Below are 14,628 nucleotides of genomic sequence, written 5' to 3'. Positions count from 1 at the left end.
AATAAAATCTGTCAGTAATTGGATCTCCATAAAGAATATCATAATACCTTTGCTACTTGGATAGTTTTGTATTAAATCAGAGCTCAGAACATTCCTCAGAGTTCACTGAGGCAAAAACACTGGAGTTCATGGCATTGAAAAGAAGACAGTGTTGAGAATAAATGGGAGTTTAATCTGAAAATTGATTTGGTGTGAAGAGATTTGTTCCGCAGCAATCTGACCCGCTGACTGTCTAAACTATGCTCAAAAACACTCAAAGTTTATCTCTAAGAATCTGGTCAGTACAGAGGAGAAGCTGCCTGGAATTGATATGAAGCTATGTTCACTGATTATCTTAGGAAAAAAAGACAAGATAGCCACGGTGGGGTCCAATTTTTCTTGTGAATAATACCATTTTCTCCTATCCAATTCCTTTAAATCATTTTAAAGCTTATTCCATAAGCTGCTATAAATCTTCAGTGGTCCAAGGAACTTTCACCTATGATGGAGTATTTATTAACAAATTATCCTCTGAGGAAAAGTCTTCTAGACAATAAATCCCTTCTTTTGCCTTCCATGGCTCTTTTCACAAAACATGAAATACATAAATAAACATCTCGCTTGCCTAAACAGATCTAAGCTTCAATGCTTTAGATCAAAAGACCACGGTAGAATCTTAAACAGAAAAGTCTACTGCCTTGAAGAAGAAAAAAAGGAATAAACTACTGTACATAAATTGGTGGTCACTTGGCTTTCAAAAGCATCTGTGGCCCCTAACAGTTAAGGAGTAATTGTTTAGTAAAAGACTAATTGTTATTTATAGAACAATAATAAGAACCATCACAAAGGATTGAGAGTTCACAAAGTGTTTGGCATTGTGCTAACTAAGGATCACATGTATCACATTTAGCCTTTACAATTACTGAGAAAGCAGTGCCCCATCTTACAGATGAGGAAACTGAGGCTTAGGTTATTGAAGACATTTGCTTGAGGTGACTCATTAAATAAGTGGCAGAGCCCGAGCTCAAACCCACATCTGTCTGCTTTGCTTAACCAGCTTCTGGCCTCCCAAATTAGGACCCTCTAGAAAAATCAGCCCTCACTTCAAACAAAGTATTCACCTAAGATATTCCACGGTCCCTTAACCAGAATCCCAACCCTTCATTAGGAAACATCTATATTAAGTTATTACACATTAAGCATCTATATTAAGCAATTCCTAGATAAGGATTCTAATAAAAGTTTTAGAGGGGTTTCCAGGACAGGACACACTAGGAGTGGAGGTGAAAGACAGGAAGGGATGGAAGCCCATAAAGGGTGTGTTTTCAAGCTAGTTACCACTATGGGTTGTTGACAAGGTGGCCCCCGACTCCTGGTGACCCCCTGCACACGGAACGAAATGCTGCCCCGTACTGTGCCAATTCCACTGGGGACTACTGGGAGATAAATAAGCCATGCTCCTTTGAGTTATCCCACCCAAGAGATGAGGGAGCTGTGGTATTTATTCCTCAAATCCCCTTAGTCAGGGTGAGCACAAATTCCCAGGCATTTCAGGCAGTCAATGTGGGGAGGTGACAAAGTACCAGTACCAGTTGCCATCTAGTTGACACCAACTCATGGTGACCTCATGTGTGTCAGGGTAGAACTGTGCTCCACAGAGTTTTCAATGGCCGATTGTTCAGAAGTAGATCGCCTGGGCCTTTCTTCCAAGGTGTCTCTGCGTGGACTTGAACCTCCAGCCTTTCAGTTAGCAGCCAAGAGTGTTAACCGTCTGCATCACCCAGGGACTCCAAGCGGGTTCTAGCGGCCAGAGAAAGCAAAGGAATGCAGGTGCAGAGCACTGGGGTCCTGCCCATGTCCTCTGGAATGGGGAGGGTGAGGGTAAGAGCAAGGCACCCTGCCTGCTCTAGCTGCTATATCTTCAATAATGGTGAAGGAAATTCAGAAGGTGAAGGAAATACCTCCGTCCATAGATGCTGTTCGTCAGTGGGTTATGACTGGGGTGGTCACATGCCTTCTGCTGTTTTCTAAAGTAATTTCAGTTATTGTTCAGTCTTTGGGGGAAGCTACCAAGAAAAACAGATTTCTTCTTCTTAATTTATAAACACAACACCATACTAAATCACTGCATGGACTGTGTCCTGCCTCAGGTGCCATATACAACACAAGCCAAAATTGATGTTTCTGAGATACACTAGAGAAGTGTGTCCAAAGAGACAGCACGATTGCCAAATGATCATTAATGGAATATGTAGTCACCAGTGACTACAGACTATTTATTTTTACACAAGAAAGTTCTTCATTTTCTTATTGAAGCTTATGATGTGTCATTCAAAATATTTTTGAACTCTAGATTCTTATGCTAAAAAATGTCACTGTGGCTTATGTAAATATTTAATTTTTACACCTTGCTTTTGAACTCTGTATTGAAAGTTAAGGTAATCAAAAGAGAATGTTGTCTGTAGTTGCCATTAATAGAAACGTAATCATCACTCTGTACAAGGATCCCAAATGCAAAATCATAGGCCATAACAAGATGGTAGATGGAGTAGATGGTAGAGCCAACCCCTCCTGCCCTAGGTCCCTAGAAATGACAGACTATGCAGGTATAAATTTATATTTATAATCTAGAACCATGGGTAAACAAAAAGGATTGCACAGGTTGAACTAGAATGTAGGAAAGTCAGAAGTTAAATGGATAGATAGAGCAAAGCAGGAAGTGACAGTCCAGAAGTCCACAGGCATAAAACAAGGAGTGTATCTTTCCACACCAGGAGGTGAAGGTGCCACCACTAGGAGTGATACGGAAGCATCAAGAGAGATTGATCTGCATTTCAGCTCCCACCTCCCAAGCCCTCCACACCCAGAGCCACGAAGAAAGTGACAGGAGAGATGGGCTACCGTGGCTACAACTAGAAAGAGCGGGGATCTGCAAACACGCCAACCCAAAAACTAAACCCATTGCCATTGAGTAGATTCCAACTCATAGCAACCGTATAGGACAGAGTAGAGCTGCTCCATAAAGCTTTCGAGGCGATCCTGGTGGATTCAAACTGCTGATCTTTTGGTTAACAGCCACAGCTCTTAACCACTACACCACCAGGGTTTCCACTGCAAACACACAGGACGACACATTTAAAGAAATTAAATTTAAAGCCCCACCTCACACTAATTCTCAAAATACACTGCAAATGGATTAACAATCTAAACTAGGAATAGTGGTGATGATGAAGATGATGAATTAAAAAGACCTTAAAGCAAAAAGAAAAAAAAAGGTCAAAATGTGACCATGTCAAAGTTTACAGTTTTGAGTCATCTTCTGGTACACATAGACAAGCCATGGGCAGTCAGAAAGCATTTGCGACATCTATAACAGATAAATGATTAACATTACAATATCTAGAGAACTTGCAACACACATACATGGTGTACGTGTAGGTAACTGCAAGTAAGAGAAAACAGAAATTCCCAGTGTTGTTGTGGTGTGCCATGGAGTCGATTCTGACTCATAGTAATCCTATGCAAGAGAGCAGAAAACTGCCCTACAGGGTTTCCTAGGCTGTAATCTTTATGGGAGCAGATTGCCAGGTCTTTTCTCCTGTGGAGCCATATGCACAGCCTTACAAACTAATGAGGCAACCACAAATTAAAGAGATACAATGGTTGTATCAGACTGACAAAAATTACAATGTTTCCTAACAGTCTTGTTGTGGCTGAGGAAGCCTTTGTTCTCAAACAAAACTGATAAGAATATAAATTGGCCCAGCCATTAAATAAAAATTAGGGTATGATTCTCTTCAATCAGAAATTATTGCTCTGAGAATTTACCTTGAAGCCCCTGACACATACACCCAGAGAAACGTAAACACAGATGGTTATTACGTTATATGAAAGGATTGTGTACCTTTGCCCAAAATTGGAAACAAAAATTGCCCACCAAAAAGAATTTATTATTATTATTAAATAAAACTTAGTAATCTGTGGGAAATGATAGAGCAATTAAACACAGCAAGTTAGATCTACATAAAAACCAAAACTGAACCCAACAAAAAGTTCTCAAAGACACCCTGCAAAGGTAAAAAGGAAGTTATGGCTCACTAAGTATAATATGAGGCCATTTAGCATGAAAATGCACATACACAAAGCAAAATTAAATATTTCTACAGTTAAAAAAAAAAAGGCATGTATAAATGCATGTTTTAAAAGGCCTAGAAAGATATCATGAAACTGTTGCCAGTAGTGAACTCTGGAGAGAGGACTAGGATTGGAATCAATGAAGAGTTCAAGGTTAGTTTATATTTTCTTACTTGCTCACATCAAAAACATATTTGTATACCAAAACTTAAAAATAAATACTATCTGTTAACAAAGAAAGGACATAGTGGGATTCCTTCACTTAAAAAGTGTGTCTTTCCTCTCATTCCTTTATTTTAATTATGAAGCCCTCTCCTCAGCTTCTGCTTTAGCAAAACATGGAAGGAAGGGTTTACTGAACTGTATTGAACTGCTCCAATTTGAACTAGCAGCTCGTGGTTTTATTTTTACACCAGCCTTAGTACTGCAGCAGAGTATCAAGTTGCAAGGCAAAAGTCTACTTTGTTTCATATTCTCGCAGGATCAGTTTTTGTCCCCTCTTTAACTCTGACCCTTTTTCTTCTTTCTCTGACCCTTTTTCTTCTTTAGCTTTTCCTCCGAAATTGTGATGCAGATTCTTCTAGTAGTTATCATGGTTTTCATGGCTAACACTCCCTGTGTTGGTATCTGGTGCCAACATGGCATAGTTTCAAAGAAAAGTCAGAGCCTAACTCGGGCCACCTCTTAAATATTCAGGCAGTACAGGAGCTCCTTTTCACCCAACACTACAAATCAGCTTATCTTCTCGTGGAATACCCACTTAAATAAGAAAAATCACCTTCTTTACCCTTTACATATTACATAAGAAAAACTATTCTTATGCAATATGCATTTACATAAGAATAATTAGAATAGCCATATTCAGAAGCTCATTTTTGCTAATGATAGTAAGATTTATAGACTCAACAGTAAAAAGGAAAGAATTATTTTTAAAAAGCCCAGAGCTGACACAAACTATGAACATTTATCCCTAAATATGTTCATATTTTATCTGCTTCCATCAACCCCAAACTTTTTTTAATATTTTATCAAAACACATTTCTGCTGCCTGAAAATTATTAGCTAGTTCTTGTTTAAAAAACAAAACAAAACACAGTCACTGTCGAGTCAATGCCGACCCATGGCGATCATGTATGTGTCAGTGTAGAACTTGGTTCCATAGGGTTTTCAGTGACTAATTTTTTGGAAGTAGGTCACCAGGCCTTTCTTCCAAAATACCTCTGAGTGGACTAGAACCGCCAACCTTTTGGTTATCAGCTGAGGGCATTAACTATTTGCACCACCCAGGGGTTCTGGCTATTAACTCCTAACTCCACCATCTGTGCTGTCTGTCTGCTTTGCCACCTATCGTTTCTATGGTGACAAATTAAAGGAGGGTTTTGGGAAGGCAATAAATATATCACTGGATTTTTGTTGGAGGCTCTGGTACAAGCTATAATGTAGCCATGACAGAAGAGAGTTCCACACAGTGTGAAATGCGAGGGTTTTCCTCCAGTGCTATAAAAAGAAAGCTCTTGTAACAAATACTCTACAAAGGGCTTTTTAATGCCTCTCACATCACCAACGGGCAGTTTTTGGCTTCAAGCGATTGCTAAGCCAAGTACTTCAGCATAAGCTTCATGGATCCAAAGAGGAGCATGCTGCAAACAAGACCAAGAGGAGGAGAATGACAAAAAGAATGTTACAAAATACCAAAGCAAGCTTCCAAAGCGGTTGAAAACATAGTATGTTATCAAAGGATCCAATTAAAAGTGCCATTATTTTTTCTCTGAGAGATACATACGTGTGATATATAATACATATATAAGACCTATATGATACATGTCATAGATTCTTAGGACTAGTTGTCAGAAAAAAAAAAAATATTTTCAAGAAAGGAGTATCATGATTGCGCTGTTCAGCTGGGTACTTTCAAATGATCTTATGCAAAACCACCAGCTAAAAGCTTGTCCTGCATCCTTCATTTATGTGTACCACTTCTTCTAGCATCCATTTATGCTAATACATCACTCACAGGCGTCCATCTCCTTGAAGCAAATACATCACTCTTTCTGGTTCCAGAGCTGGGCTTAAAGCCAGAAGAAAATGACAAACTTGGAAACATGGAAGGTTTAATTTTTTTTTTCTTAAATACTCTCATCTTTTGGCGTCTAAGATAGATGATCATTGACTAAAAAATAAACCTCCAAACTCTGAAATATGGCTAAAGAATGACTGAGGTTTTTAAAAAGTGAAACTTACCATCTCTTGGCTAGGCTTGTGAGATTAACATCCATGAAAAGTAAAGTCATAAGAGATAAAAGGAATTACTACCAAATTATTTACTTCAATTGCTCATAAACAGCATTATAAGATTCTAGAGAGAAAATGGCTGGTGTAAAAAATTGAAAGAAACTTTCCTACGTTTGAAAATAAGTAAGCATGGGTCAAAATACTGGATCCACAAAACAGCTGAAACACATCAAAAAGCCTTTGGTCCTAAACCCTTTCTCTTTCTTAAGCAAAGAATCATTTATGATTAGTCTTAGAGGGCAGCTTAACTGAGTTGCCATGAATTATTTAAAAACCCCAAAATACCTTCCGTTGCTTTTATAGAAGCTTGATTTACAAGTTGAAAAATCAAACTGACAGTTTGGTCTCTTGTACAAATACCCAACCTTTAAAAATGCGCTAAGCATTATAAATACATCTTTCAGGAATATAGCTTCAACAGTTCTAAAAATAGCCTTTAGGAAGGGAAAAAAAAACAACCTCTTTTAAGCCATTGTTTTATACATAACAGCAGGAAACCAAACAAAATGTCGAAGCCAAAATGATTAACACACCCAGTAATAAACACGAACATTAAGAATGAAATCTTACTCAAATGCAAGTTTGGATATTAGCTTTGAGGTCTCAGATTTTAATGCTATTTTAAAATCTATACAGTAATATCCCCTACGTTTTACCCCCACATCTGTGGCCACTGATGGTTCTAGGAGACACATATTCACAAAGTAACCAAAAGCCTGATATTTGCCTTTCAGAGGGTATAAACAGGCTCATTCAGGGCTGGCTCCTGGGCCAGCACCCTAAGAGGTTCCCCTAGGCTGCACCCCATCCCCACTGTGCCATTGGACTAACTCTATCCCACTTCTCACTTGTGAAATCAAAGTTGCCCTGAGGGCAAAGGTGAGAATGTCAACTCCAGTAACTCTGCATATAGCAACAAAAAGTAGAGTTGTGAAAGAGCTAAGGACCTCACAATTTGATGCCCCTTTTTTTCAGCAGTAACCATGGAGGCCCCAGGTATTCTATTGGTTTCAATGAGTATTTAGCACTCTCTGTGACCCTATACCACCTCACCAAATCACAGAACTCTGAGGTCCAACAATGTCTGTATTCTGCGGTCTCTTAGGTTCAAGTGTAGAACTGTGCTAATGTCTCTTAATATAATAACCACTTTCTATGAATATTCTTGTCTAACTGCCCACTAAACTCCAAAGAAATCTCATAATCTGCAGACATTCTATTTTTTTAAGAATTCAATATGGAATCATCTCAACCGGTTTTGTAATAAATGAGATCCTAAATTCATGGCATTGTGGGTGGAAGGCTAATTTGGGAAGAAATTCTTGAAAGACTGCAGATATAGGCTAAAGGAAAAATCACCAAGGTCAAATTCGTCCTGATGCTGGGAAAACCCTTAATGAACAGCAAGGGGAGACAGGAGGGAAAGGAAAGGCCAAGATTACGATCACTGGGGCCAGAAGCGATTTCTTCACCGTTTTTCTCCATTCTTTATGGAGAGCTGTGTGGGGGGTTAAATTAGTAACATTGACCAGTTTTCTTCTAAACCAAGTGTAATTTACGTTTCCATGTTCTGATGCTAATAAATAGACGGAGAACTGCAAAACCCTAATTGTTCTAGGATTTAGTGAATCTAACATTTCAAACCAGGGGCCTTGAAAAATCCCAAGACATTTTTGCCTTACATGTTCTTTTTAAAGAAGAATCTTGAAGTCAATTACAAAGGGCCATCCATGAAACTGGTATATTTATGTAGGAAAGACAAATAAACACGTTGTGAGGCAGCAACCAACTGGAAAATATTAAGAAAAACATATCCCCTTTCTTACCTTATTTTGATCTGTCCAGTAAAAGAAAAATCCCTGAGGGTCAGTCCTCAAAATAATTGGAGTAACAATAGTGGAATCCTAGAAAAGTAAGAAAAAAATGTATATCAATATGTGTCACTGTAGAAAGTCCTATCTTGGAGTTACTTAATAAGTAATCATTGTGTTACCCCCAAGGCTGGTCAATCATTAAGAAAAATTACCCCCCAAAATTAGACATGGGAACTTTAACTTCATAGGATTATTAACTGTATCACTGAGATATTCACCAATAATGGGAATATCTGTACATACCTTGTAAAGGAAAAGGCCGGTGATACGTACATTTATGGAACAAGACCAATTTTTAAAGCCACTGATTGGGTTCCTATTACAAAACTGATATATTTAGTTATCCAAATCAATTTTTTTAACTCTAATTATCATTATATATTTTATATGACAGAAATTAATTAAAATCCATGCTGGAGGAGAATATTTTAAAATTTCATTTGCTCCATAAAATGATTTTTAATTGTACTAAAAAGAGTTAGCACTGCATTTGGGCATTGTTGTTTCCAAGGTAACTATAAATAAGGCTGTCTTCTATATATTTTGGAAAGAGGCACCTAAAATCACTTCAGGTTTAAATTTCACACACTAAAACATCATGGATGAAAACCTTCAAAGTGAAAGCATACATATTATAAAGCAAAAACTGCAGGTATTATAATGATAATATTCAAATTTCTAAAATATGTGTTCTTTCCTTTTGGCAATTTGCAGAAAGGCAGACCATCTGCACAAGAAAACACATATGACTGCATACGGATTTGTATACTGAAATAGTTAGGCCTTTGCAGGAATGGTATTTTTAAGGAGACATAAATTACCAGTTTATGTCGGCTTTTTCATACACGTTGTAACTACGGTGTGTCATATCCTCCATCTGATCAAGAGGACTTGCAATGAAAATTAGGACCTACAGAGATAATTTGGGGATTTGTTGTTTTGTTTTCCCTGATAAATGCAGCAAACATGGTTGTAGTCTACACATTAACTTCACAGTGAGACCCGGGCTCTGGAGGCCTTCCGCTTGGGTTCAAACCCCTGCCTGCTCTCTCTTGGTGCCTCACTGTCCACAACAGAAAAAAAAAAAAAAAAAAAGTGGAATAATAATAATATCTATGTCACAGGGTTGTTGTGAGAATTAAACAGGATAATTTGGGTAAAGTGCCTGGAATGACGCTTAGCATATAATAAGAAATCAATAAACATTTATTATTATCAGAGTAGATTAGGTTAAAAACTCATTTATTAAAAAATGAAAGTAACAAAAAGAAGTCAGGAAGGGACAGGAAAACTGACCAAATGGACACAGGGAACCTGAGGTGGAAAGGGGGAGAGTGTTGATACTTTGAGGGGATTGCAACCAAGGGCAGAAAACAATTTGTGTGTAAATTTTTGAATGAGAAACTAACCTGTGCTGTCAACTTTCACCTAGAGCACAATAAAATAAAATAAAAAAATTAAAGTTCATCCTGATTTTCTTAGTTAGCATGCAGTTTTTAAAAAATATCTTTTACAAGGATGGTGCTGTTTCATGGAAATCTGGCTGGCATTTTAAAATTTCAAAATTACTTTTAAATGTAAAAAAAAAAAAAAAAAAAGACACCTAGAAAAAATTCAATATTATAATGAAAGACAGTGATTTTTAAAGACTTTAGATTTCCATGAGATGACATGCATAAAAGTTCATAATAATATTTTCGATAAAATCATAACCATATTTTCCATCCCATTCTGTCTGCTTCTCTTCTTACTGTTGGCTGCTGTGGAGTAAGACCCCAACTCATCGAAACGCTTTCTGGTCCTGCACCACCCTCATGATCAGCTGGGGATCCGACTGACACCAGTTCAGCATCATAGCAACGTGCAAACAAGAATTCTACCATGGAGCCACCAAGGCTCCCCATTCTAGAGGGGGGCAAAACAGAAGCTTCAGACAGGCTCCCCCAGCACACATTCTCACCTCCAGGTGAATTGGAATTAACCTGTAGGTGCAACTCATCCTTCTCAGGCCAGCTCCTTTCCTAATCAGAATGTATGACAAGATTCTAATTGAAATCTTGATGGCAATTTACTGCAAGGATCAAAAAAAAAAAAAAGTTTTTTTTTTTTTTTTTTATAGGATCACACACCATCAAATATTTAAGTTAAAAGGAATACTCAAATTTATATTGTGGAATATTCTCCTAGGCAGCCTCACATGTTTCAGCTGCAGCTATTGCTAGCTTATCCCTTCTCCTTCCTCAAAATTAAAGCTCCTTTGCTCAATATTTTCTTGACCCCGCTCTTCCGGTTACAGTCCCTCTGTTAACTGATCATTTATCTTGGCTCCTTGCTTGCTTCCTCCATAATCACCTCTAACATTCCAAGATCAGCTGGAACTTGGCATTCTTGCCAAGCGTGGCAGAATCTGACCCAGAAATACATGAATATCCATTTTGAGTTCCACCTGCTTTTTTTCCCATCTCCCACATAACTCCAAATGTCTTTATTTTTCCGATACCAAAGCAGTACTCAATCCAGACCTAAACTATTGTTCACTGTCAGCACATATGTCATGATTTAGCATTTGGAAAATATGGTTATCCTTCATTTCCAGATGGATTGTGTCTCTTGCAGTACTTTACTTCCGAATAATAGACACAACTCACAGGGGGCCTGTTTGTTCCTCCCCCTCCATCATTATCTATGTGTACTCCACAAGCCAATGGTTTTCAAACTTTAAGACACATCAGATTCTTTGGGAGGGCTTGTTAAAACACAGATACCATGACATCTCCCCCAAAGGCTGCAGAAGCCGGAGTCTGGGCTGGGAACTGAGATTCTGCATTTCTGAAAAAAGCTACCAGTGATGCTGGTGCTGCTGGTCTGGGGACCACAGTTTGAGAAACACTGACATAGACCCACAGCAGGCAAGGCTCTGAGTCAGGTATACAATGATGTAAAGAGCTAAGGAACGCCAGCAAGCTTAAGATCTAGGCAAACCTGTGAATACTAAGTGCAAAGCCTCTAAGAATTCAATTGCAATCTACTCATTTGAATTTAGAAGATATTTTTCAATAACAATACAAGAGATCACTAATAAACAAACCCGTCACCCATCTGTCAGTCTGTCACACTATGGTGGCTTGCATGTTGCTGTGATGCTGGAAGCCATCCATCAGTATTTCAAATGCCAGCAGGGTCATCCATGGTGCACAGGTTTCAGGGGAGCTTTCAGACTAAGACAGACTAGGAAGAAAGGCCTAGTGATCTACTTTCAAAAAGTAACCAGTGAAAACCAACAGAATATTGTCCAACACAGTGCTGAAAGATGATCCCCCAGATTGGAAGGCAGTACACAACGGCCCCAACAATGAACTAAAACGTGCCAGTGATAATGAATATGACACAGGACCAGGCAATGTTTTGTTCTGTTATGCAGTACACGGGGTCACCATGAGTTGGAGCCGACTTAACGGCAACTAACAAAAACAGCAACTGGAAAATTTTAAATTTTATACGCAGCTCACATTGAATTTCTACTGGGCAGTAGAGCTTTAAAACTTTATGGGAACACTCCTGAACAGCCAGCGCTTCCTCATAAAGCAAGCCAGGTTCTCTCATCAGACAATGCCAGTGAGAAAGCTTTTTTGTTTCATGTAAGCAGCCAGCATCTCCCAGGGTTCTCATCTTAACATCTAAGTGGGACAGATTAAGGCCAGTTTCTTCTCTAAGTACCATTCCTTCAAACTTCAGATTAGAGCCACCATGTTGCCACCCTCTAAGCTACACTTTACCAGTCCTTCAACCACTTGAGGTAGAATCTTAAACCTCAACACTAATGTCAAGGCCGGTCCACAGCCCACAGCACATTCCTAGTACCACTATCAGAAAGTCTACTGGCTGAGGCTGACCATGAGCCTGACCCCACAATGATTCTCTTGTTCTTTAACTATAACCGGAGAACACACATGCACACAGAAAGTAATCAATATTACAGTCAACAAGGAGAAATAACCAGTGATGTTCAGCAGAGACTGCACAAGGCTTGCATCAGGAAGCAGTAGGGCCAAATATAGCAAACACATACATTGGGGGAAAACAGCTATGTGAAAAGAGAAAGAATTCTAAGGATCACAGAAAATCAGACGCAAGGACCATCAAATGTCAGCAATGCAGCCTTGACCATGAAATAAAAAGACAGTAAAGGCAGTCGGGGATGCAAAACCCAGAGTGTTGGACAGAAAAGTTCCCTGTGAATAAGCAGTGATGAGATTTTTCTCCCGGGAGTGACATTTTCCAAAATAAAGGAAAGCAGTGGAGGTAAGAGAGTTCAGAGAAGAGAAGGCAAAAAGGTAGAGAGAAGTACCATTAATATTCTTGCCTTTTACTGTCAAATATAAAAATCCCTTTTAACACAATAAAGAGTAACGTTGGAAGAATGGTTCTTCAAATACCATGTAAGTTACTTCAGATGCTGTGCTAGGAATTCAAACAAAATTTCAGACTCGAATCTCTGAGGCCTCATCGCTTAGTGAGGGCATCAAATGAACCAACCGATAATCTCAATAAGGTATAGCTCCGGTGGGAGGAAAGTGGTCTCTCACTGGGGTTTTAATCTGCATTTCTCTGCTATGGGTGATGTTGAACATCTTTTATGTATTTACTGGCTGTGTGGGGGGTGGGGTGAGAAAGAGAGTGAAGTGGCCTGATAACTTTTAAAATCAGTTGAGAATATAGCATTTCTCTGCTTAAAATCCTTTTAACGCAGTGGCTCTCAGCCAGGAGCAGTTTTGTACTCCAAGGGAGACTTCGCACTGTCCCATAACAATTCCGGTTGTCACAACTAGGGCTTTGCTACTGTAATCCAGTTGGTAGAGGCCAGGGGTTGCATGAGTCAGCCCCTCACAACAAAGAATTATCCAGCCCAATACATCAACAATGGCCGAGGTTGATAAATGTGGCTTTAATGGCTTCTCATGGACTTTATGATAAGTCTAAATTGTGGCAGTGACCTGAGCAGTGTGTACTCAGGCCCTTGACATCCTGACAGCATTATCTGAGCCACACTCCTCACTTGCTTCTGCTCCTTCTTTCTGGATTTCACTCAGTCTTTCAAAATCACCATGGACCTTCCCTCCTCAGAGCACCGATAAGTAACATTCCCTCTGCCTGGAACACTCCTTCTCCCTCATGTTGGCCTGAGTAAGTCCTACTAATTATACCTCTTCCTCACTTATTGACTATCTCATTATCTGACATTTCGTACTCACGACCACAGTAAAAAAAATCTACTGTCCAACTAATTTGTGCATTAATGACATACGTCTGGCAGTAACAAACGCAGAGAGGCAAGGCGAGAATAATAATAGCTGTAATGGTTAAGCCTATGTGTCAGCTTGGCTGGGCCATGATTCTCAGTGGTTTGGCAGTTACATAATGATGTAATTTGGCAGTTATATAATAATGTGACTTGGCATTTATGTAATGATGTAGTCATCCTCCATTTTCACATGCCTATTTTTACATAGATACCTGGTCTTCAGAACCTAGCCATGTCAATACGTGAGAAGTGAGTATACTCATATCTTTCCATTATGAAGATCTCCCTAGGAAGAATTTCCATACTTGTTTATACTCACTTGTACATTTTTTTGGCAGCACTCATTACAATTATAATAAAATAAGTATACCTCTATTTATTTAGAATCCATATCCTCCAGTAGAACAGAAACTCCATGAGGGCAGGACCAAATCACCCGCCATCATTAAGTTTACAACACTAGCAAAATGTCTAGCTTATAATAGGTATTAATAATATTTTCATGTATGGGCGAATGGGTGGAGGGGTGGTATCTTGGTTATCTAGTGCTTCTATGACAGAATACCACAAATGGATGGCTTTAACAAAGAGAAATTTATTCTCTCACAGTCTAGGAGGCTAGAGGTCTGAATTCAGGATGCCAGCTCCAAGGGAAGGCTTTCTCTCTCTGTCAGCTCTGGGGGAAGGTCCTTGTCATCAAACCTCCCCTTATCTAGGAGCTTCTCAGCACAAGGACCCTGGGTCCAAAGCACACACTCCCCTCCTGGTTCTTTATTCTTGGTGGCATGAGGTCCCCCTGTCTCTCTGCTCACTTCTCTCTTTTATATCTTAAAAGTGATTGACTCAAGATACAACCTAATCTTGTAGACTGAGTCCCGCCTCATTAACATAACTACCTCAAATCCTGCCTCATTAACATTATAGAGATAGGATTTACAACACACAGAATAATCACATTAGATGACAAAATGGTGGACAATCACACAATACTAGCATCATGGCCTCGGTTAGCTGTCACACATTTTTGAGGACTACAACTCAATCCAT

At 39.0% G+C, this 14,628-nt stretch overlaps 1 protein-coding gene across 5 annotated transcripts in view; it reads right to left on the bottom strand.

Annotated features, from left to right (window-relative positions):
• Positions 1–14,628, bottom strand: part of PLCB1 (phospholipase C beta 1) — an 844,448-nt gene that overhangs the window by 814,847 nt on the left and 14,973 nt on the right. For all 5 annotated transcript variants that reach the window (XM_049869953.1, XM_049869954.1, XM_049869956.1 and 2 more), the window contains exon 2: positions 8,232–8,309. In XM_049869953.1, the coding sequence (XP_049725910.1) occupies positions 8,232–8,309 (78 nt within the window). The remainder of the gene's footprint in view (positions 1–8,231; positions 8,310–14,628) is intronic.

The sequence above is a fragment of the Elephas maximus genome, chromosome 25 (genome assembly GCF_024166365.1).
Source record: "Elephas maximus indicus isolate mEleMax1 chromosome 25, mEleMax1 primary haplotype, whole genome shotgun sequence".
Classification (NCBI taxonomy): Eukaryota; Metazoa; Chordata; class Mammalia; order Proboscidea; family Elephantidae; genus Elephas; species Elephas maximus.
This window is presented reverse-complemented; position numbering and strand designations above follow the sequence as displayed.